Genomic DNA, 20,991 nt, shown 5'->3' on the forward strand with positions numbered 1-20,991 from the left:
AGTTGCTCCACTAAAAACACCATTTACTTTTTTTTTTCTATTTTTCTTTAAATTCCCTTTCTTGCTTTAGTTTTATTCTGTATTGAACATTTGATACTTGTTTTTTGTTTTGTCTATTGAGAGAAAGAGGTTGACTTTCATTGATTCTATCCTTTCTGAATATGTTCAAAAAGTACATGTGTCAAATAAGTTATTTTCTCTGTATGTTTGTAACCCTAATATTATTACTGCTAACACCATATTCTCTCCTGGCCTTCCAGTCATGCCTCTGAAAGCCTGCCCCCCAAAACAAGCGGAAAAAGCTCTCCAAGATCATAACTGACCTATCACATATCACTCAGGATGGTAAGGCTGACATGAAATGACACGAACATGAAACCAAAATTCCATATGGTCAGGATACCTTGCTCAGTGCAGCTCTTTCATATAAACACAGTATACATAAATAGATGGATGATAGGTAATAGTTACTGTATCATGGTACATGCTACATGCTACATGTAATGAGTGTGTAAACTGTGGTTACTGAACAGCTAAACTTTGGTCATATTATTTCTGTTATTTCAGAGGAAACACATGCAAATAAATGCATGTTATGATTACAGTTATGTCAATATCTTAACAGCCCATCATCATCAGTTAAGTTTTTTTATGATTTTTTTCCCCTAGTTTTTCACATTGGCATGTTACTACAGGGAAACTTAATCCTGCCACAAGGACAAACAATTGCCGATTAAATATGAAAAGATTTAAACCCTCTTTACTTCTGAGTAACATTTTGCTCGCACATTTTCAAATGTTACACCCATTTGTTCGGGTGATCCTTACCTAGAGTACGAGTCGGAGCCAGAGGCATCTGAGTTTGACCTGGGAACAAAGATCAGAACTCCAAAAGACATCATGCTGGAGGAGCTTTCCCTAATGAAGAACCGCGGCTCCAAGATGTTCAAGATGAGGCAGCAGAGAGTGGAGAAGTTCATCTATGAGAACAACCCCGACGTCTTCAGCAGTGAGTCGATGGTGAGAGCCTAGTTTGTGGAGAAAAAAAAAAAATCTGGTCACTTTTCCGTAATTTCAGAGGAAAGTCACAGAAAAAAGATAAACCTTGAAATAACCTTGAAATTTGGAGATATGTAAGAATGCTCGGTAATGTTTGTGTGCAACATAAAGATGAAGCAAAGTTAATCAGTAGATACAAATGAATGTGCTGTGTGGCATATGTGGTTATTGTGGTCACATTTCTTTCAGGACTACCTCCAGAAGTTTGTTCCCTCTCTGGGAGGTCAAATGGGAGGTCAGATGATAAACGTTGGTGGGCATTATGTAAGCAAGCAGGCCGGACAGCTGAATTTTGTAGGGTTAAACACTGGAGGAGGAGCCCCTGTGCCTCCTCCAAAGCCTGGAAGCAAAGGTGCAGGAGCCAGAGGAGCAGGAGGTGCAGGAGGTGCAGGGGGTGCAGGAGGACTGGCTGGTGGAGAACATGGGACAGGTGGAAAAGGAGAAGGATCCAGTGAGTGGTCTCCACTAAAAGGTTGGTATCACTTTTTATTTTTGGTAATTTCTCTGTTTTATTTTCCAGTGTCTGTTGCTGCAGAAAGGATTTAAATACACATTCACAAGAGAGCACATATCTTCTGTGATGCATTTGGTTTTGCTTAACAGATCCAAACAATAGAGAGATAACTTAAGTCTGTAGAGTAAATATGAAGCTCCCACCAGAGGCCATTTGGCTTATCTTAGCTTAGCTTAAAGACTGGAAAGAAGAGAAACAGCTGGCCCAGCTCTGGCTGAATGTAACAAAATCGACCACCAGTGCCTCTGAAAATTTACCAAACTGAAACAGTATATCTTGTCTGTTTAATCCATACAAAATCCAAAGTGCAAAAACAATTCTGTCATCATCATGATGTTGTCGGGCACCCAGCAGAGATACCAGGAAGCAGCTGTGCATGGTTAAGAAATAGTTTGGCTACAATGTGTCAGAGATATAATTGTTGTTAACTTTAAAAGGTGCTGGTAGGCAGATTTGTTTTCAACTTTTGGATAGAGCCAGGCTAAGTGTTTTCCCATGCTGCCTCTAACTACATATTTGTACCAATATGAGAGTGATAATAATATTCTCATCTAAATCTCAGCAAAAATAAAGAAAGAAATAAATTGAACAAGCATGTTTCCAAAAATGTTACACATTTTTATCTACATTAAAGATCCATAAACATCATGTCATAAGCCCTAGCCGTGGATTTTTCCTTCACAGGAGGTGGGGGTGCATCTAAGAAGCAGCTTGTTGTGAAGACGTATGTGTCACCATGGGAAAAAGGCCATGAAGGGGTGATGAGGGTCTGTTAGCAACCCTGAAAAACAGCAATGCCTGGTCCCATTGGAGCGAAAGGAACTGCCCAAGTACAGATGCTTCAACAGGTACTTCCCCTCCAAGACCTGACATTGGTAGGCGCTCTGTGACAACTAGGAGGCTTTTAATGATCTTCTCACCTCACCTTGCCAGGTCTGCCATGCCCTTTGGCGGCTTTGAGAAGGCCCAACCAGTTCCTGAAATTCCAGCTGCCAGACACTGAGGCGACCAAAACAGGAGCCTGAACCTGCAGTGGTATACCAACATGACATCGGCTGCCGGCCTTCCTTCAACCGCCACTCCTATTGGCTGGGTGGGCAGCAGCGAGCCAAGCAGCATTCATTATGGAGAACGATGCCGTGCCCTTCGATGGAGAGACCGACGAGCTGTGAAAAAACAATATTCATACTGTGATTACACTCTCTGTGCACATACACACAGGCAAGCATGAATGCATGCATACATTTTAGCATTGCACACACACACACACACACTCTCTAGATGAGCTTACAATTAAATGTATATACTGATGAATTTGAATCTCTCAGTGTGGATAACGGAAAAGCGTACATTGAAATGTGGTCATGTTCTTATGCTCTGTATTTCGTTGTAAGGCAAAGAAATAGGCTTAGCTGTTACGGGGAGATGAAATATCAAATGTTTATTTGTTAAGTTCATAAGTGGAGTCTAGACACTCCTTTAATTTGTCAGATAAAGATTAATGTTCAGGGTGAGAAGTTGCAGATGTTGTCAGTGAGGAAAGGAATGGATCATGTATGAGGGATAGATTTATGCTGTGTTACTGTTGTTGCATGCTGTCTTAATGTTAACTTGTTACCATTGTTTGTTATTTCCCAGTGCCTTTTTTGTTGTTAAGGATTCTTTTGTTTGAGCTATGAAAATGCTACAAACCTAATTCAGGATGCATGTATAGAGTCAGTTGCTGATGCATTAACCGACAGTTTCCTCAATAAACCATGTAAAACTGTAACAATCCTCCAGCAGAGTGATTAAAATGTCAGGGGAAAATCACTGTGTGTGTGTGGAAATCCTTACCAATTAAATTTCCCATGTTTGTTTGTTTCCCCAACTTTCCCCATACTTGCATGTACAAATTTCAGCTATCTGTTCAGGACATGGCAGAAGAACTTATAAATGGGAAAAGTGTTTCTAGGTTGCGTAAAAGACTCATGACTTAAGTATATGACAGAAGTAAAAAGTGTCTTGCTAAAACTTTGCCCAAACAAAGACAGCCCTGAGTTTAATTTTATCACTCAGTTTGAATGTGAAACATTTTTGTGTCAGGCCAGGATTCTTTAACTTATGTAGGTAGCATTAAGTGTCTTTCAACTCTCTTCAGTACTACCAAAATACTCTGGGTCACAGTGTCCACCAAATGGCATACATGGCCAATATCTTTCCATTCAGTACAACCACAGAATCAGAACCACAGAGCCACAGAAAGAGCTTCAATCACTGAAAAACACTTTATAATGCTTTGTTTATAATGCCATCACACTAAGGCCTTATGTGGCTGTAAGATTATCAAAGTGATGTTGAGCGGTTATTTGCTTATTCACTGTCTTGTCAAGAGTTAGATGATAATATTGATGACAGTCTCCCACAGTGTGTGTTTATTCAGTGTGGCACTGGAACCAGGAAGTTTGCTTATCTTATTATAAAGACTGGAAAAAAGTTAATCTGGCTCTGTCCACAGGTAAAGAAAATCCATTTACTAACACCAGGGCTCTGGGTGGCAGCCATCTGCCTTGACCGGTTGGGTCAAGGGGGCGTGGGGGTGGAGGTGTGGGATGAAGAGAGCAGGAGGAAATTAGTGATGGGAAAGGGGTGATATTACTGTCTTCTGAAAAACTGGAGGAATCTTTTCCTGAGAGATTTTCTTTGAGAATGTCTTTGCACCTCTTCCATCATATTCCCCCCCACTACTCATCAGTCCATCTGTAGAGTTCTCTCTCTCTCGTTTGTCTCTCAGAGCCTGCTGGAAAACACTCAAGAGAATCCAGGAGGCCAGACTTTTCATGGCTCCACTGGAGTCATTCTCTGTCCAGGTCTTCTTGTGCTTTTGCCAGAGTTGCTGTGAAGCTGGAGGATGCCTTGATTTGCTCCTCCAGGAGGTGAGACCTTTCCTTCTCCTACTCTGACCTCTTCTCCAGGTCCTGGAGAAGTTCTGCTTTTAGGGTGTAGGTTTCTTTCATTTGCTCCTCCACCAGGCGGGACCTTTCCTCCTCCCACTCTGATGTCGTCTTGTCCAGCTCCTGGAGAGATGTAGCTTTGAGGGCAGATGTTTCCTGGATTTGGTCTGCGAGGAGATGGGACCTCTCACTCTCCCACTGGCATCTGGAATTTTCCAGGTCATTTTTGACCTGGGCCAGTGTCTGTTTAATCATAGAGGTCTCCTCCTCCTGCCTGGCCAGGTTTCCTTCAAGCACCTTCTTTCTGTTTGTTTCCATTTTATATTTCAGACTGCATCCTTTTCTTTTTTCCCTTTGTGTATAGTTCAGCAATAATCCCCCCCCCCCCCCCAGTCTCCTGACTGGCTTCTTTCACTACATGTCTGAGTTGTGTTAATCGCTCGACTTGCCACGGTAGTGTAAGTTTTTGTTGTCCTTTTGAGCCATAAGCTGATGAAGTGCTATCTTAGTCATTGCAGGCTCTGCTGTGGGAGTTTCTGCAGGTTGGATTTCAGTAGTTGTTTCAGGTTGTTTGAGTATACTTATCACAGGCTCTGCTCTCTGGGTCTCTGTGACTGGGACTTTGGTATTCCCTTCAGGCCGTTTAAGGATTCTTATCACAGGCTCTGTTTTTAGAGTCATGTCAGGCTGGACTGTGGTTGTTAATGCAGCCTGTGCGTTGTTTTTTTGCGCAGACTGCTGAATGGACATGGCCTCTTCCAGAGGCACAACTGTCTGTGTTTTATTTTTCAGTCCATCAGTCGCAGTCATCTTATGAGGCTGAATCCTCTTGTTTTCTTGTCCCTCTCTTTTTGTCTGTTTAACTGTCTCTCTCTGGAGTGGAGGAAAGTCTCTCTCTTCCAGGTTGAGACAGGATCTTACTGGAATAATAACAATAAATATAGTAAACAGGTTGTACTCTTGTTGCTGGACAATAGAGGTAGAGATGACAAAAGTACAGTCAAGAAATGCATCTTAAAAGTAACTACAATTTTCAAATAAATGTAGCATAACAATAATAAAGAAGCACAAACTGAAAGTACTCAATTACAGAACTTACACTTCACACGGTTCATCCAGTCGGTTTTCCTGGCATAAGCTAACGGGCCACTCCGACACAGGTGGGGCGATCGAGCTCTAAAAGGGCATTTGCCAAAGTAAAACAAGGAAAAAGAAGGAGAATTCAGTACCTTTGAATGATGGATACCGGAGTTTACTAGCGTCATGCTGCTACGGTCCAAGCACCGTCAGACAGTGCAGTCTACAATTTACAGCGACGCAATGACCACCAGCACAGTATTATTAGGTAACACAGCAACTTATTTAAATTATTAGCTCGCTTAGCTAACGTTAGCTTACTAACGTAGCTCGTGTTTTCAGGTAACCCATCAATGTGGGAATAAAAACAAATGGCCAATCGAGCACGGAAACGTGTACAAATACACCGACTTGTATTTAGTGATCTCGTTATGATCTCAAATGCCAAGATGATGCCAAGTATCGTTACCTGCTTTGGTCTTTACTTTTTACCCGTTTGCGGGGCATTGTTGCCAGATTTGACTGGTAAAAAGTTATTCGATTCGATACAATCGCCCCATTTTAAACCTAGATTTGTCAAGATTTTGGAAAATTAAGCACGCCGAATTCGTCATTAGCAGTTTATGTATATTGTGCACCATTGGGTGAACTGACAGCTATCACTGAAACACTTTGATACTGAAGAAAACTTAAAATTGTAGTGAGTGTCAGGCAAGTTCCAGAGCAATGGGGAGCGCCTTTTTTCTATGATTTCTTAGAACGTAACGTAATAAACGTAAATTTGCGATGAACTTCAGAATAATGATATACCCGAAAGAGTAAATCGTATTGAATCCAACAACAGGTGTATTAGGTCTGTTGGGATTTAACTGAGCTAAGACTTCGCTTTTTGACAGAAAGTACTGCAGTCTGGCGCTTGAGGTTCTTGAAGAAGTCGACTGCTGCAGCTTCAACTGTTGACCTGTTCAACTCACACTGTAGCTAATTATTACCTCACCATGCAGATTAAACCCCTGGAATATAAACGTAAACCACTTCGATGATATAACAAGCAGCCAGAATAATAACAACCCCTCCAGGTCCATTTTTATCCGACCGATTCAAGAAAAAGTAGCCCCACTGGGCGGAAAACTACCAAACCTGGCAACACCATTGTCGGGCTATGTCATAGTCCGCAACGTCTGGGCGCAGTGTTACTTAGCAACGGCAGTGATTGCTGTTTGATAACGGTTAGATATGTACTCAAGAAATTTTAGCTACTCCAGGTAGTACAGTGGAAATAATACACAATACATCGTAAAAGACTACATAATAATACATGACAACTAGTTTCTTTTGCGAGTCGCTACTTTTGTCAACAGCAGTGCACCATTTAACGGGTTATGACACGTGAAAGTGAATTTTGAATCCAGAATAAATGTGAAAAAGAATCAAACAGTATGATGCTACAGCACCATCAAAGAAATCCGTGTACAATTTGTTGTGTCTATGTCTGTGACAGTTTGAAAACTAGAGCTAAATAAGTAATTTCAGTTTCACATTCATGTAATAGGCCTACATAATCAGATTTTAAGCAACTTGGCACTGTGTTAGTGCCAATTATTGCTTGTGAATTTGATTACCTGATTTAAGTGTGTGTGTGTGTGTGTGTTTCTCAATCCCTCTGTTTTAGGTGCTTTATAGCAAAGTGATTTTACCTGATGACATCTAAATCAAAGACCCAGTTGACACCCCTGCCATGGACAGAGATCCTTGCGTATTGGGTGCTGTCCTTTGGCTCACATCTCTATTCTTTCTACCAATTGCACAGGTTCTCAAAACGTAAGCTTGATGGACAGATATCAAATGTTGGTTTGGTGAACTGAGAAGAGACATTAAAGAATAATGAAGTTAATTCCTGTTTTGTATGTCAGAGCATGAAGCAGGATTAGAGAGAGAATTCCAGTTGGAAAAGGGTCTTCTTGAGGGTTATAAAAGGGTAAGTAGAATATTTAAATTGCTGATTAAAAGCCTAGTCTGAACAAACATTATGTTGTCAAGTTTGTTTTAAGTCCATAGTGCCCCTAATTTAAACTATTTTGTGTCACAGAAAAAAGCTAATTTCAGTTAAGTTTCAATTTCAGTTTTTAATGCCTTTATCTATTTGGTTGATACATAAAAATTAGGGCCTTAACACACCATTAAGCTCCTCTTTTCCCCAGGTCTCAGATGTGTTTTAAACTTAATCGTTTTTGTTAGGACCCATCAGACTTTGAGTGGAGTTTCTGGACTGAATGGGCTAAGAAGTCTTTGCTGTGGACCCTGACTGGTCATGGCATCATATCGAGACTGACCAGCATCTTTTATCCCAAGGTAGGAAGCAGCTGCTACAGTGCTCTTAAAGGGATTCTAGAGCTATATTTCAATCCAACTCGTTTCATGTTTCTCCAACAGCTCAGGGTGCCAGTACTCACGATCTATGGCCTCTTAGCAGCCAGCAGCGTGTTGGGGGTTAAAGGTGTGAGTGTGTTGCTGGTACATCTGGGCCTGTCCTTTTCAGTGGCCCAGCTGAGAAAAACCACTTTATCATGGGCATGTAACCTGCTGCTGCTCTCCACACTTCACATCCAGCCACTTCAAGAGATCCAGGTGGGTGGTTTATCAACTGGATTACACTAGAGCTGGCTATAAAATCTTGGCTAGGATAGCTAGTTTTTCTTCAGCATCTGTAGGTATGCATTCAGTATGTGAATGTGGCTCTAAAACAGAAATCATGCAAAAAAACAAATCGCTTTCACTGCATCAGCAGTAAAACTCCACAAATTGCTCTAACAACTCTTATATTTCTACTCTGATAAAATTGTTAAACCAAACGCAAACACTTCCTTACAAAGCCACCAATCTCATTTGTTGAAGATCTGCATCTCTCACACACTCAGTCAGCCCTAAAACAACACTTAACTTTAAACTATAAAGAAACTAGACTTACCTGTAGCTGCACACACAATATACACATGTAAAAAGTCCATTAATCTCCCACAAAACTCCAAAAGTTGTGAAAGGCAAGTCCTTGTCTCAATCTCCAGGCAGAACAGAAAACTGTGTACTAAGGGTACTGCATAGGTGATTGTTCTCCTCACCAGATTGGCTGTTCCTTAACAAGCTAATCGAGCTAATTGACTGCAGCCACTACTTGTACCATTCAGAGGAAGTGTCTGTGTCTTTAATGGCATCGTACAAATTTACAGTTTCTTTAATGTTGTGGTACTGAAAGTGAATTTTTAGAATTGCAGTTAAATCAGATTTTACCTTTTGATTATCACAAAATGTAATATCTGCAACAAACACAAGAGGGCGCAAGATACTAAAGGAATGTTAAAGCCTGCTCAGCTCCATAATTCTATATCTGTAAAAGCTGAGTGAATTTATTGAAAACATACACATCAAGCAGGTTATTTCTAGTATTTCCTGAGGTTTGGGAAGAGCTCAGTATCTTCTTACGAGAATGTGGAAATGGGAGAGGCAGTGGGAGACATGCTAGTAGTCCTCATTCTCAAAGCGATAATGAAAGAATAACCACAGAATGGTGAGATTTAACTAAATTGCCTTTTATTCAATACACCACAATGAACGCAATGAATTAAAGACCAAAAAGATATTTAAATGATGTAAATAATATGAATAATATGATTTCAGGGTTAGTCATTATGGAAACTGGCTCTTAGTATTTCACTACTTTTAGCATAGTCAAATCTATCCACTAAAAACACCCTTTAACTGCACAGTATTTGACATATAAAGCATGGTTAGAGCGTGGAAACTATGCTCCAGTCACAGTTGTTAGAAATTTGAATTCAGAAAGTGAAACAGACCTGACAGACTTGTGCACGCTTCTAAAAAATTTCCCTCCCCTTCTCAGCCCCCCTTCACAAGTGCAATTGCATACAATTGACTGATGTGTTCAAGCACAACTCTGAAAGCGATTACATTCCCAATGCTGTTAAGCAGACCTCATTAAATGTTGTCTTAAGCATATTTTTGTTAGTATCTTAAGCAGTCTTATGTCCAAAATATTCTATAATCTGCTTACTAGGTAAAGTGTGATTTTAAAAACATATCTAAATTTAGTGTCAAACTGTCACTATTTATATAAGGATTCCCCTGAAATGTGTTAAAAATAATTGGCCTTCCCACTGCATTTCAGAGAAGCTGGTATGAGACAGAGGAGGAGTACTATCTGCTGCTCTTCAGTGTTGCTGTCTGCGGTCTGCGCTTTATCAGCTTCAGCCTGGAGCACTGCTGGTGCCCTCCAGACCGTGGTGGAGTTGTGCCGCTCTGTTGGTTGTTTTCGTACACCTTTTATCATCCCTTTTTCTACAATGGACCCATTATCACATACAAAGACTACATTGAGCAGGTAAGAGAGCCATCAAAGGCAACTACTGAGGTAATCTGATTACTGCTCCTAAGTACGGGTGTATCTCAGGTCAGCTTTTTAAAAACATAGCAGATAACACATCAGTGGTGGGCTATTGACCAGCAGACAGTAACTTGAAGTTAACAGTAACTAGTTCCTACATATTCATACAGTATGCGTTTGCTCTTTTATTACAATCCTGGTTTTTCTTCCTTCCACTTGCAGATGCGGAGGCCTGTCGAGGAGAGTGACAGGGACGGATCTGCTCTTAGTTACTTGGTGCTCAGATCAGGACGGATCCTACTGTGGTGGTGCATTGCAGAGTACATGATCCATGTAATGTACATGCACTCCATCCAGTCTAATGAGACCTACTTACAAATTCTTCCTCCTTGGGCCTTGGGTAAGTCTTTATACTGTATATATTTTTGGCCTTCCATGCACAGTATAACATTGAGTTTCAGCTTTAATGTTTCCCTGCCGCTACACACACACACACACACTGTGTGTGTTTTCAAGATGCAGAATGAAAAAACATGTTACCCCCACAGGATTTTGCTGGTTTTAAAACTCCATCAGATATGCTGATTACTGATGTTTTCATTGCCCTCAATTCATTATCCATTTTTTTTTCAGTGTGATTTTGTTTGTATTTGACATATTCATTTTCACTTGGTGTATTAAGTTTTGGGCAGTATATATAGTTTATGCAAGTGGCTGCTGTGGTCTATAGATACTTGGGTATTTGTAGTAAAGTAAAAAAAAAAAAACTTGTCTTAATCATTAAATCATTCACAGGTGGTCTGGCCCTGGCCCTCGTCCAATTCTTCTATGTGAAGTATCTGGTACTGTTTGGTCTTCCATCCATGCTGGCTACTTTGGATAAACTGGATCCCCCCAAGCTTCCTTCCTGTGTCAGCATCATGTACAGTTTCACAGGAATGTGGAGGTAAGATCATACCACCTCCATTTAACACCGCTGAAATTAATACAGCTCTATACTGGTTTCGCTGCCAGCATTCCTTAACATGTCAGTGACCGGAAAAGCTAGCAACCCCAGTATCCTCGAGGAAAAGGTGCATTTAATGTGAAGTACTTTAAGTGCTTGCTGTGCTTTGGCAATCAAATTCAGACTGGGCACAGAGAAATGTCTCATCTTCTGTTATTACCGGCAATCAGAACAATAGGTCACCCCTGCCACCCTGAACATCATATCATTCTTTCAGGCTTGAGCTAAAATGATTTGGTCGTACAAATGGTGTTTTCACGGGCAAAATCTTTTCCTTTTTTCCCCCTCTAAACAGAAACAGGCTTGTAGCAGCGTTCCCAAGACAATAAAGTAAATCATTAAACATAAAACATGTCTGCATCTTAAAGTCACCAAAAATAGAATGCAAATTACAACTGCATGTCAGTTTTAAATAAGATCTGACAGTTCCCAGCTTATGAGCGTATTATACAGTCCAGCATGATAACATAAAACTGTTATGTTTAATCACACACACACACACTCACCTCATATTGAGTTATTTTTGTCTCACCCACCTCCACAAAAAGTGGACATTATGAAATTAAATGTCATGATGATTGCTACGTTTAGTAACCTCATTTAACACTTTCATTACAAAGCAAAGGACTATGCCTTGTTTATGCTGAAGGGGTCACAATTGCTCAAGTTAATGAACACACACATTGCAGTGTTTGTTACACAGGGATGAAGCAACTTCATCAGCAAGACTTCAAATATAGAAAAGGCCAAAGGCAACAAAGTTTCTGCCCGAATTTCAGGGCAGTCAAGAATGTGTAACTGTGAACATTTTGTGTTACAGTGCCATTTGTGTTTGCCATTTAGCTTCGAGGTCCTCCAGGATGCTCACCACTTCTGGATGAAGAAAAAGACTTTTGTTTCATATGCTGTAAAATATGCTGTAATTCACACCAAGCTGCCAGTCTAATACAACAGTACTGCTAATAAATCCCACCTTCATGAAGTTAAAATGTTCTGTTTTGGTAGAAACTGTTTTGATTTAACTCATGATCATTTTGGAGGCTGTGGTGCTGTTGAACTGTACTGTATTATACTGACAGGTGTTGCTTTTATTTTGTCTAGACCATTTCTATCAATGTGGGTAGGCCACATATCACAAGTGCCTCTTTGTGTGATGCAATACAGTTCAACAGCACCACAAACTGCAGCCTCAGAAATGATAATAATAATAAAGTTTATTTATATGGCACTTTATAAAACTTCACAAAGAGCAGGCGTGAGGCAATAAAATAATTTAAATAAATAAAATAAAAAGTAAGGACAGTGAAAAATTTAGATCAGATATTAAGAACAAACATCATAAATTTGAAATAACACCTCTCTAAAAACATTTCAACAACAACTGAACATTATAACTTTCATGAATGTAGGATTTATTGTAGGGCTGGGTTGACTGCATTAGTTTCAGCTAGATGTACCTAATAAACTGGCATGTGAGTGTATGAGTGGTTTAAACAGAGCAAACGTGCAATTAAATGCAAACCTCATAGTGTACAATAAAACTGTATGATTGAGCTGTAAAATTACCAGGGGGTGTTGTGTATCACTTTGTCACAGAATCAAAATCAGTTCCTGTTCCTAAATGTAATTAACAATAAGGAAGTGCAGTCTTAATTTAGAGCACATAAAGTTGAGATGGACGTCTGTGCGTTTGGTTTAGCAATAAAAATGCACCGCCTGTAGACCAGTTCGACCGATGTGCTGACACTGATGCACTCCAATCCAGCCTGTGTGTGCTGAGCTGGCCAATGTTGACAACATTGATGGAATGCATAAAGCTGTCGACAGACATCACTGACCGAACAGCTCCAGTATATAGACGGGGGGCGGGGGGGGCTAATCTTCTTAATGACAAAGAACTTGCACAGAAAAACACATACATCCTATGATGACACAGTTTATATAAAACCCAGTGCTCAGGTGTTAGTGCTATATTATTATGTAAATCTGTGACTCAAATATTTTTTTTTTCACTCTCAGGCACTTTGATGAGGGTCTGTATCGATGGCTCATCAGGTAAGAGGCACTTTATGAGCAGTGGACAGACTAATTCAGATGTTAATGCATACTAAAAATGTGAAATGTCATCTAAATCAAATAATAGCTCTCATATTAGAATATCTATCTATCTATCTATCTATCTATCTATCTAGTTTTTATTCATTATAATATTTGAACTAGCATGTGTTTAATCGTACTGTGTCTGTTATTTAAGAGCTTATTTCCTGTGAGGCATTGAGGTAGTCGGTTGAATATCCTTAGAAAAAAAAAAAGGTGCCATTCTCCAGCTGTGTGCCCGCATGTGTCATCATAATGGACAAGGATGCTGCATTTGCATGTAGGCTTTCTCATGATTATGAGGTTGCGTGTTGTTGGTGAGCAGTTCTTCTGTTGTGTTACTGCTCCTGCACCCTGGAGAAATGCCTCCTTGTTTAATATGTGCATATGTAATGGGAGCATTATGTGCCTGCTCACTTGTAGTTTGGACAACGCACATTATTAGTTTGTCTGCTTTTAATGATGCACACTTGGCTGAATGCAGCCTATTGAGAGTTTATGGTCCATTTGGTAGACGCGGTTTGCTACATTAAGGCAACGCTACATTTGCACGGTTGTCAGAAATTACACTGATATTCTGTGAAAATGTTCCCTTGTCTTGGTTATTGTTTGCTAATTAGTGTCTGTGTTCACTGGTTGTTTTCTGTTGGTTGACATGTATGATGGTGCACGTGTACGTCAGCTTTTCAGATGTTAGGGATGAGTTTAGAATGAAATATGAAATACCAGACTGTCTCTAACTGTCTCCCAATTAATTTGCGTAAGATCCCAGAATTTAAATTGCAAATGCAAGTTTCCATTTGAATCTGTGTCCATTGGAAATTGTTTTCTCCTGCTTAATGGCACCACTTGCAATTATCCTACTGCAGATGCAAAATGATACCCATGACACAATGCCCCGACGTTCCTTCTTGTGAAAAGTGCTTTTAAAGAGGTTTTAATGCAGTTCTGAAATTCTGCTGAAATTGTCTGAAGAGGGCTAGATGAGTGCGTAGGTGTTAAATGATGTGCTTTACATGACTCACTGACACCCCGTCTCCCTGGGCAGCTAAGTGGCTCATTCTTCGCCATTCCGTTACGCTCTCCCTGCCTGTACACCACGGTGTGTCTCAGGTTCTCTGTTTCACACACATACACAGTTATCAGCCAACACAAAGAGCTGTTTACTGTCTGTTTGATGGAGTTAGTGCAGCTACATATGAGAAAGAGTGCCCAAATCCTGGGAAATATTAGCTGTAAATAAGGAAGTGGGGGGCAATGGTTGGGTTGGGTAGAGGTTGGCATTCAGGTCTGGTTCTGACTGCACTTTGATCAAGTGAACTATCTATAAGAGCTTAAGAATCAACACTAATAGTTGCTAGACTCTAATTCCTCTGTTAATTCCATAGTTAGTCTATAAAGCCTGTATGTTGCTTACTCCATCAGCTTGCAGTGTTCAGGTATTACATAACACACTGATAATTCAGGTCTTAATGTACATCTCAAAATTACCATATTTTGATTAACATCTGTTTCAAATCCATCTACATCTAAATAATTCAAACAGATGGACGGATGCTGAGTATGTTTAGGTATTCAGTTTGCTCTGGCTCTAACACTGGTACCTCTCCATCTGTTTTTGCACCTACTTTCATCCTCCAATATGGCCAAGCTGGCCACTCTATTTAAGGCTCAGAAAATGCTGGCTCATCTTTCAGGAACATTGATTAGCCACAGGGTGGCTGAGATAATTAGTTCCTAGCTCAGCAACACTAGATAGAACATGTTGTTTGTTTCTAAGTGTTGGACTGATGTAGCATGTTGAGAATCTCGGTACCTCTGGGACAGATGAGGTTCTCAGAGTATCTGAGACCATTTTTCTTCATGATGTGACACATTTTTTTTTACAGATGAGAGGGATATTCTTCACATCAAGTGGGCTACTGCATGAGTACACAGCTGTATGTCTCACTAAAACCTCTGTAAAATTACATGTGTTACGTTGTAGACATTAGTTGTTTGATAAATTTAAAAATAAATAAATTTTGCAATTTCATTTAACTCCCTGTCCTCAATTTCTAAGCAATTTCGTTGACATCCGGCCTTAGCCAACCAAAACAAGAAAGTGGGTTAAATGTTCCAGTCACAGGAACCACTTTGGAATCATTAACCCAGCTGCAGCATTATTAACAACTTTACAGGACTGATGTTCCCTGGAGTGCCTCTATTTTTGCACTGGGCGTCAGAGCAACATTTATTTGATTAAAAATCAATGAACATGACAAAATCATTTCTGTGACAGGTTGTTCTTTGCAATTCATTTGTGCATTGTGGTGCCATTTTCAGTCCTCTTTTGTTTTACAGCTGCACTATTCTCTGACAGCAGTATATTCCTGTCCTACTAAGGAAAAATAATTAAATCATTAAATTATCTGTCTGTCCGTCTGTTATTACCACCTTTAGTTTACTGCTTTTTACTGACTTGGACAGGTTATAATCTCCTTGAAAACATTAAAACATTACATTTTTTCTAATCGCATTAAAGTTCTTATTTTTTCATGTTATGTGTTCATGTTTCAGGTATGTCTACGTGCCGTTGGGAGGCTCACGACACGGCCCTCTTTACAAAATATTATCCACTGGCCTTGCGTTTGGATTCGTCTGCCACTGGCATGGTGGCCATGACTACTTACAGTACTGGGCCCTAATGAACTGGGCTGGAGTTCTGGTGGAAAACGGGCTGAAGTCTCTCTTTGCGTCATCCTTTATTCACTCCATTGTTGTAAGTTGGAAATCCAAGCATTCCCTGGTTTTCCCATTGATTTGATGTTCAGTTAAGATGCGTGGACATGACGAAATCTTTCCTGTAACCAGAAATAAAGGGGTCATATAATCTAATAGACAAGAGATAATAATGCTACAGTAGGTAAAGACAGGAGACAAACTGCTTGGATTCTGTCACATCTAACTCACAACATTAATGAGGGTGAAAAGTCTGTCTCCGGTAGATTCATCCAGGCTGTTCTTGCTTTATTGGCCTCTAGCCTTGGGAGAAGGTTCATGTTCTCGAAATAGTAATAAACTCTGTTGGCGTGCTGTGTAGTCCTCCTAGTTTATGGTCACACAGTTCATTAATGCCAGGTGCTTCGGTGTTCTTTGTATTTCAGATTTACGATGAAAATCTCTTTGTGGTTCTCCTGCAATTTGCTTATTTATTTACTGATTTCCCAGGAGCAGAATTTCTCTGCGGCGATGAAAAGGCGAATCATTGCCCTTCTCTCTGCCTTCTCCACTGCCATGCTCATCCTCTCTAATCTGGTGTTCCTTGGGGGGATACATGTTGGCAGAATCTTCTGGAAGCGTGTCTTCATTCAAGGTAAATTGTCTTCCACAACACTTGCTCAATAGGATTTGTTTGTGCCTTTATTTTGCAGGATTGTTGGCATTTATAAATTTGTCAGCGGTGTGGAGCATCAGTCATTTAGCTGAATTGGAGGACATCACAGATTCTCCTCCAGTGACAGCAGCTAAACACCAAAGGTAGCTCTGCCCTGACGTATAGATTGATTGCTCTCTGCAGAGGAAAACAATAGCTCAAGAAAAAGTGATTATGCCATGGATCACGTAGACAGCCTTTAGCATCTCTCCCATTTTGCACATTCCCACCTGGTGATCTGTTGTGAAATGTCAATGCTGGGATTTAGTTGATGTTGGGGAGTCTGTGCAAAGGCAGCAACTCTTAACATTCCAGCGTTATAAGAAAACTTGCAAATGCAAGGCAGGAGAAATGTTTTTTTAATTGTTTTCGATTAAATTAGTCATTAGGTCTGTGTTCAGTTCCTTCAGAATAAGAGAGAAAGCTTTCAACTTGTTGCACAAAGGTCATATTCTAGTCACCAGTTAAGTTTTATTGTGACAGTAATCATTTGTTGGAAACCTGGCAGGCTCACAGCAAATGGTGTGTAACATTATGCCTCTTCCAGCATTCCTGACCCCTTTCTCACACACACACACACACTACTGTAGACTTGGTGTAAATAAGTTAAGAGGAACCTAAAAATATGAACTTCTGTTGTGAATTATTCAGAGTAAGAACTAGAAACTAAATGCATAATCTCAGTTTGCTGTTATGGTGATTCATTCGGACCATTAAAGGACTAAAAATAAAGACATAACCTGGCAGTGTGTGCTTTTAAATACACTACTGAACAAACCACTTCGTAATTGTGTCACTCCCGCTGAGTCCTTGCATTTTTGTTCTTTAAATTGAGATATAATGGATCTGCCAGAGATGCCTAAAACCATTCCTTATATCTGCATAATAAATCACTGAGGGGGAGCTGCGGTTTGCTTCATTAGCATGAAATCAATGCTTTTAAATGAGCCTGTCTGGGATTTTTACAAGTGCAGGCAGTAGCGTAATTGCACTCTGACCTCTCTGGTAAAATGAACAAAACAGATTCCTAATCACACTGTGTCAATAGTTGTGTATGTTTATTTCAGATGTCCAAAGTGTCTTGCATGCCCCCATGTAGAATCACTCAAAAGTCACTGTGCTGAGTTGTTAGAAACGTGACAGAAAAGTGACACGGTGCTTGGTATTATTTCAATAACATGCATCATCAAATTAAATTAGAAATGCTGTAATTAAAAGTTAGTGACCCTCCAATCTAATTTCAATGGCTATGTTTAAAATGAAGACTATTTGTCATCAGTCAGTACATCTGCTATTATGGTTGTATGCACTGTGGAGGTGAACTTTACGGAAGTCATTATTCCTCTAGATCAATTAGTAGACCCTAAGAAAAATCAGCAGTTATTTTAATAATCAAGAATCATTCATGTCCATTTTCAACATTCGATTGTGATTTTCCATTTTCCCACTTTTTTCCACATTTTATAGAGTAAGCAACTGATTGATCTACTGAAAAAATCATCTTGATTAGTCCATAATGAAAATAATAATACTTTATATACTAATAACAAAAAAGTTTGCGCACTATTGCAGTATTTGTAATTTCCACTCATTTCACTTCTAATCTAATCTAATCATAGCTCTGTCCTCTTAGTCTTTCAGAGTTAGGAAGATCATGTTGTTTTTTTTGTTTTGTTTTTTTGGTTTGTTTTTTACAGAAGAAATACAACTGTTAGTCACTGTAAGAACACTTTCTAACTCTGTGGAGTTTTTTTTAATTACCTCCTTTTTTAAGTTTTACCCAGTAGATATTTTTTTACACATCAGTGCAGTTACAGTTCTTTTACTTGAGTACCCTTTGTTAGTTCAAATTCTGTTTGCCAGTATAATGGATTAAAACAAGAAAAACAAGATTAAGAGTCTACAGCCATTCTAGCTCTGTGTAGCTGTACTGAGGTAAATGCTAATGTTAGTATGCTAACATGCTCACAGGTTTTGCAAGGTTAGCTAATGTGTATCATTTACATTTCGCATTAACATTCACCAAACACAAAGTGAATTTAGTCAGAAATATTCATATATTTTTTGAGACATTTCACTTAAAATCAAATGTAAATATCATGGTGGCCCTAGAGGAAAAGTCAGGGTATCACCAAGGTCAGTAGGATTCATTATCATAAATGTCTGTACAACATTTCATGCCAGTCTATCCAGTATTGACATATTTCACCCTGGACTGACAGACATTGCCGTCCCTAGAGCGATGCCACTAGCGTGGCTAAAAAAAGCTCACACTCGCTCTCTATTATTTGCTAAAACCAACACAAGTCGTCCTTTGTTTGTATCAGTCTAACGATCATGTCAGAGCTAAGCCTACAAGTTGTCAGTCTTTACCTCACTTAGAAGCACAGTCCTTCTGATCGCTAATCAGCTTTCTATTTAGTTTTGAGTTGCCTCACTGCAAGTGGCCTTTTCACCTCAGTTCAACTTGATGTACTCTGTTAATCAAGTGGCAAAAGAAACCGGTGTAATTACAGCACTGGTTGATTAGAGCCATAGTGCCATGCAGCTGGAGGAAATAGGATATACATTTAAGTTTTTCCACTCTCCATCTCTTTACCATGGCTTGGTACTTAGTAGTTTTCTTTAATCACATTTGGCTTGTGGTGTAAGCTGGTGTTCTGCTTTTCACCCTGTTAGTTTGAAGTCAGTAACAGCAAAGGTTGGATGGCTGGTTAGAGAATATATTGCACACTGAGGGTGTTAATGAAATGTACATACCTGCAAAGACAAAACACTAGGACATCTTGGCACGGAAGCAAGGCTTGCTCTTGGTGCGCACAGGGCCTCGGGCTAAAAGACTTTGAATGATTAATTTACATGTTGGAAATGCATAATATTTCAACAGTGCACTTGAAACTGATTCAAAATTTGCTCAGTGTGATTAAAGTAGCATCAATAATTAGCTTGAATTGACTGGCAACATCATCTAGGCGGTTTTTAAAGGATAAATGCAAAAAATATACATATTTTTTTTTAATAATTCCCAGACTGCAAAAACAAAACTTCACTTCAGCATGGCATAAAAACATTTATTGTCAAAATATGGCTTTGCAAGCCTTATCCCATGTAACCTTTCTTTTCCACTGACAGGAAAATGACAGTACAGCTGTGCAGGAAGGAGCTCGTGTGTACGTGAATTGGATTTTGACATGAATAGAAAAGAATAGACCATTGAAGAGCATTGTGGGTGCAGGTGCAGGTTACTGAGATAATCTGGAGCGAAGCCAGTTGGGGAGGAGGTGCAGACAGCTGTCCTTACCTGCCTACTCGACCCTCTAAGAAGCAGCTATAAATAGAAAAAGTGAATAACCGTAACACAACACAGTACAGCGGAGAGCGCTGACCAAACTATTACTCTCTGTCTCTCTAGCTCTTGTAAAAGAATCCAAGTTTCAGTACATAGCAGTCACTTTCTGGCTGAGTTTAAATTTACCTCATTTGTATTTATAAAGTAAACTGCACTAATTCTGACTAAATAATTTCTGTTCTATTCACTGTTCCAGATGAGTACATCAGTTTTCATCTCATTTCAGGCTGGTCTACCGTGGCCCCACCTATGCTGGCTTTCCTCTACTGCTTTGCTCAGATTGGACTTGACTGGACTTCCCGCCCGCCATGAGTCACCTTGACTTTGTATCGGAGTGAGAATCTGTGCAACCGGACAACCAGAACGACCCGCTGAGTCCAGTGCCTCGTCCTCACCACCCAGCATCTCTGTGGCGAATCTGGCTCACAGCCACAGAACCTATCCAAACCAGGCTGCAGTGCAGCTGAGCAGTCACTTTCAAACAACCTGCAGGACCAGGCAAAATCCGTCTGTAAGCTAAGACTTAAAGGATCAGTGTTCATCCTTTGTAGTTTCCTGTACTTCATGGAAATAAGTGCACATAAACATCAATAGAATGAGTGCGATGCTGTAAATTGAGGACAGTCGTTAATATAAGTCATGTCTTGCCTTGGCTGTGCTGAGGCATGAATGATTCTAAGAAACCGTAAAGGATAATTTGGACCTTGAATCTGTCTTGGCTATATGACTCTGATAAGGTATTGCTCGGTGGTGCGATAAACTGGGGAAATGCTAATTTTGCATTTACCGTCCTCCCTCAGCTCGCCACAAAAACAGTTGTGCATTCAGAGGCTGTCGATAGACACAGAAGCCTGAAAAGAGCAGTAACCTGATCACACTAATATTAGTAAATGCATTGCTTTAAAGCAGCTACACATGCAGACAAAAGCAAACTTTGGAGATTAAAGATTAAGATTAAAGATTAAAAAAAAACAAAAAAACACATGCTGTATGTTATGTATCACCTTGTTCCTTCAAAATGTCGACTTTACAATGCCTACACTAGCCCAACCCAGTTGTCATGTTTGGATTAAAGTTTCATGATTATAACCATGCTGTACTTAATGCGGTGAGTCATTTATAGTTTCCGTATTCCAGCTGTA

General features: G+C 39.8%; 2 protein-coding genes and 1 pseudogene across 3 annotated transcripts in view; 2 read left to right on the forward strand and 1 right to left on the reverse strand.

The window, feature by feature from the left end:
• Positions 1-2,760, forward strand: part of LOC108896248 (myozenin-1-like) — a 4,819-nt pseudogene extending 2,059 nt beyond the window's left edge.
• hhat (hedgehog acyltransferase) overlaps positions 1-20,941 on the forward strand; it is a 47,484-nt gene extending 26,543 nt beyond the window's left edge. Inside the window, exons 1-12 of one of the 2 annotated variants that reach the window (XM_018695307.2) lie at positions 5,712-5,851; positions 7,256-7,404; positions 7,497-7,561; positions 7,822-7,935; positions 8,017-8,211; positions 9,767-9,979; positions 10,205-10,382; positions 10,778-10,928; positions 13,008-13,043; positions 15,645-15,846; positions 16,296-16,440; positions 20,076-20,941. In XM_018695307.2, the coding sequence (XP_018550823.1) occupies positions 7,284-7,404; positions 7,497-7,561; positions 7,822-7,935; positions 8,017-8,211; positions 9,767-9,979; positions 10,205-10,382; positions 10,778-10,928; positions 13,008-13,043; positions 15,645-15,846; positions 16,296-16,440; positions 20,076-20,161 (1,506 nt within the window). In that variant the 5' untranslated portion in view covers positions 5,712-5,851; positions 7,256-7,283 and the 3' untranslated portion in view covers positions 20,162-20,941. Of the gene's footprint in view, positions 1-5,711; positions 5,852-7,255; positions 7,405-7,496; positions 7,562-7,821; positions 7,936-8,016; positions 8,212-9,766; positions 9,980-10,204; positions 10,383-10,777; positions 10,929-13,007; positions 13,044-15,644; positions 15,847-16,295; positions 16,441-20,075 lie in introns of those variants that run through there. The other variant, XM_051076575.1, reaches the window with a different exon arrangement.
• LOC108896269 (potassium voltage-gated channel subfamily H member 1) overlaps positions 1-20,991 on the reverse strand; it is a 70,079-nt gene that overhangs the window by 8,702 nt on the left and 40,386 nt on the right. The window lies entirely within an intron of this gene.

This window comes from Lates calcarifer, linkage group LG16_LG22, assembly GCF_001640805.2.
Source record: "Lates calcarifer isolate ASB-BC8 linkage group LG16_LG22, TLL_Latcal_v3, whole genome shotgun sequence".
Lineage (NCBI taxonomy): Eukaryota > Metazoa > Chordata > Actinopteri > Centropomidae > Lates > Lates calcarifer.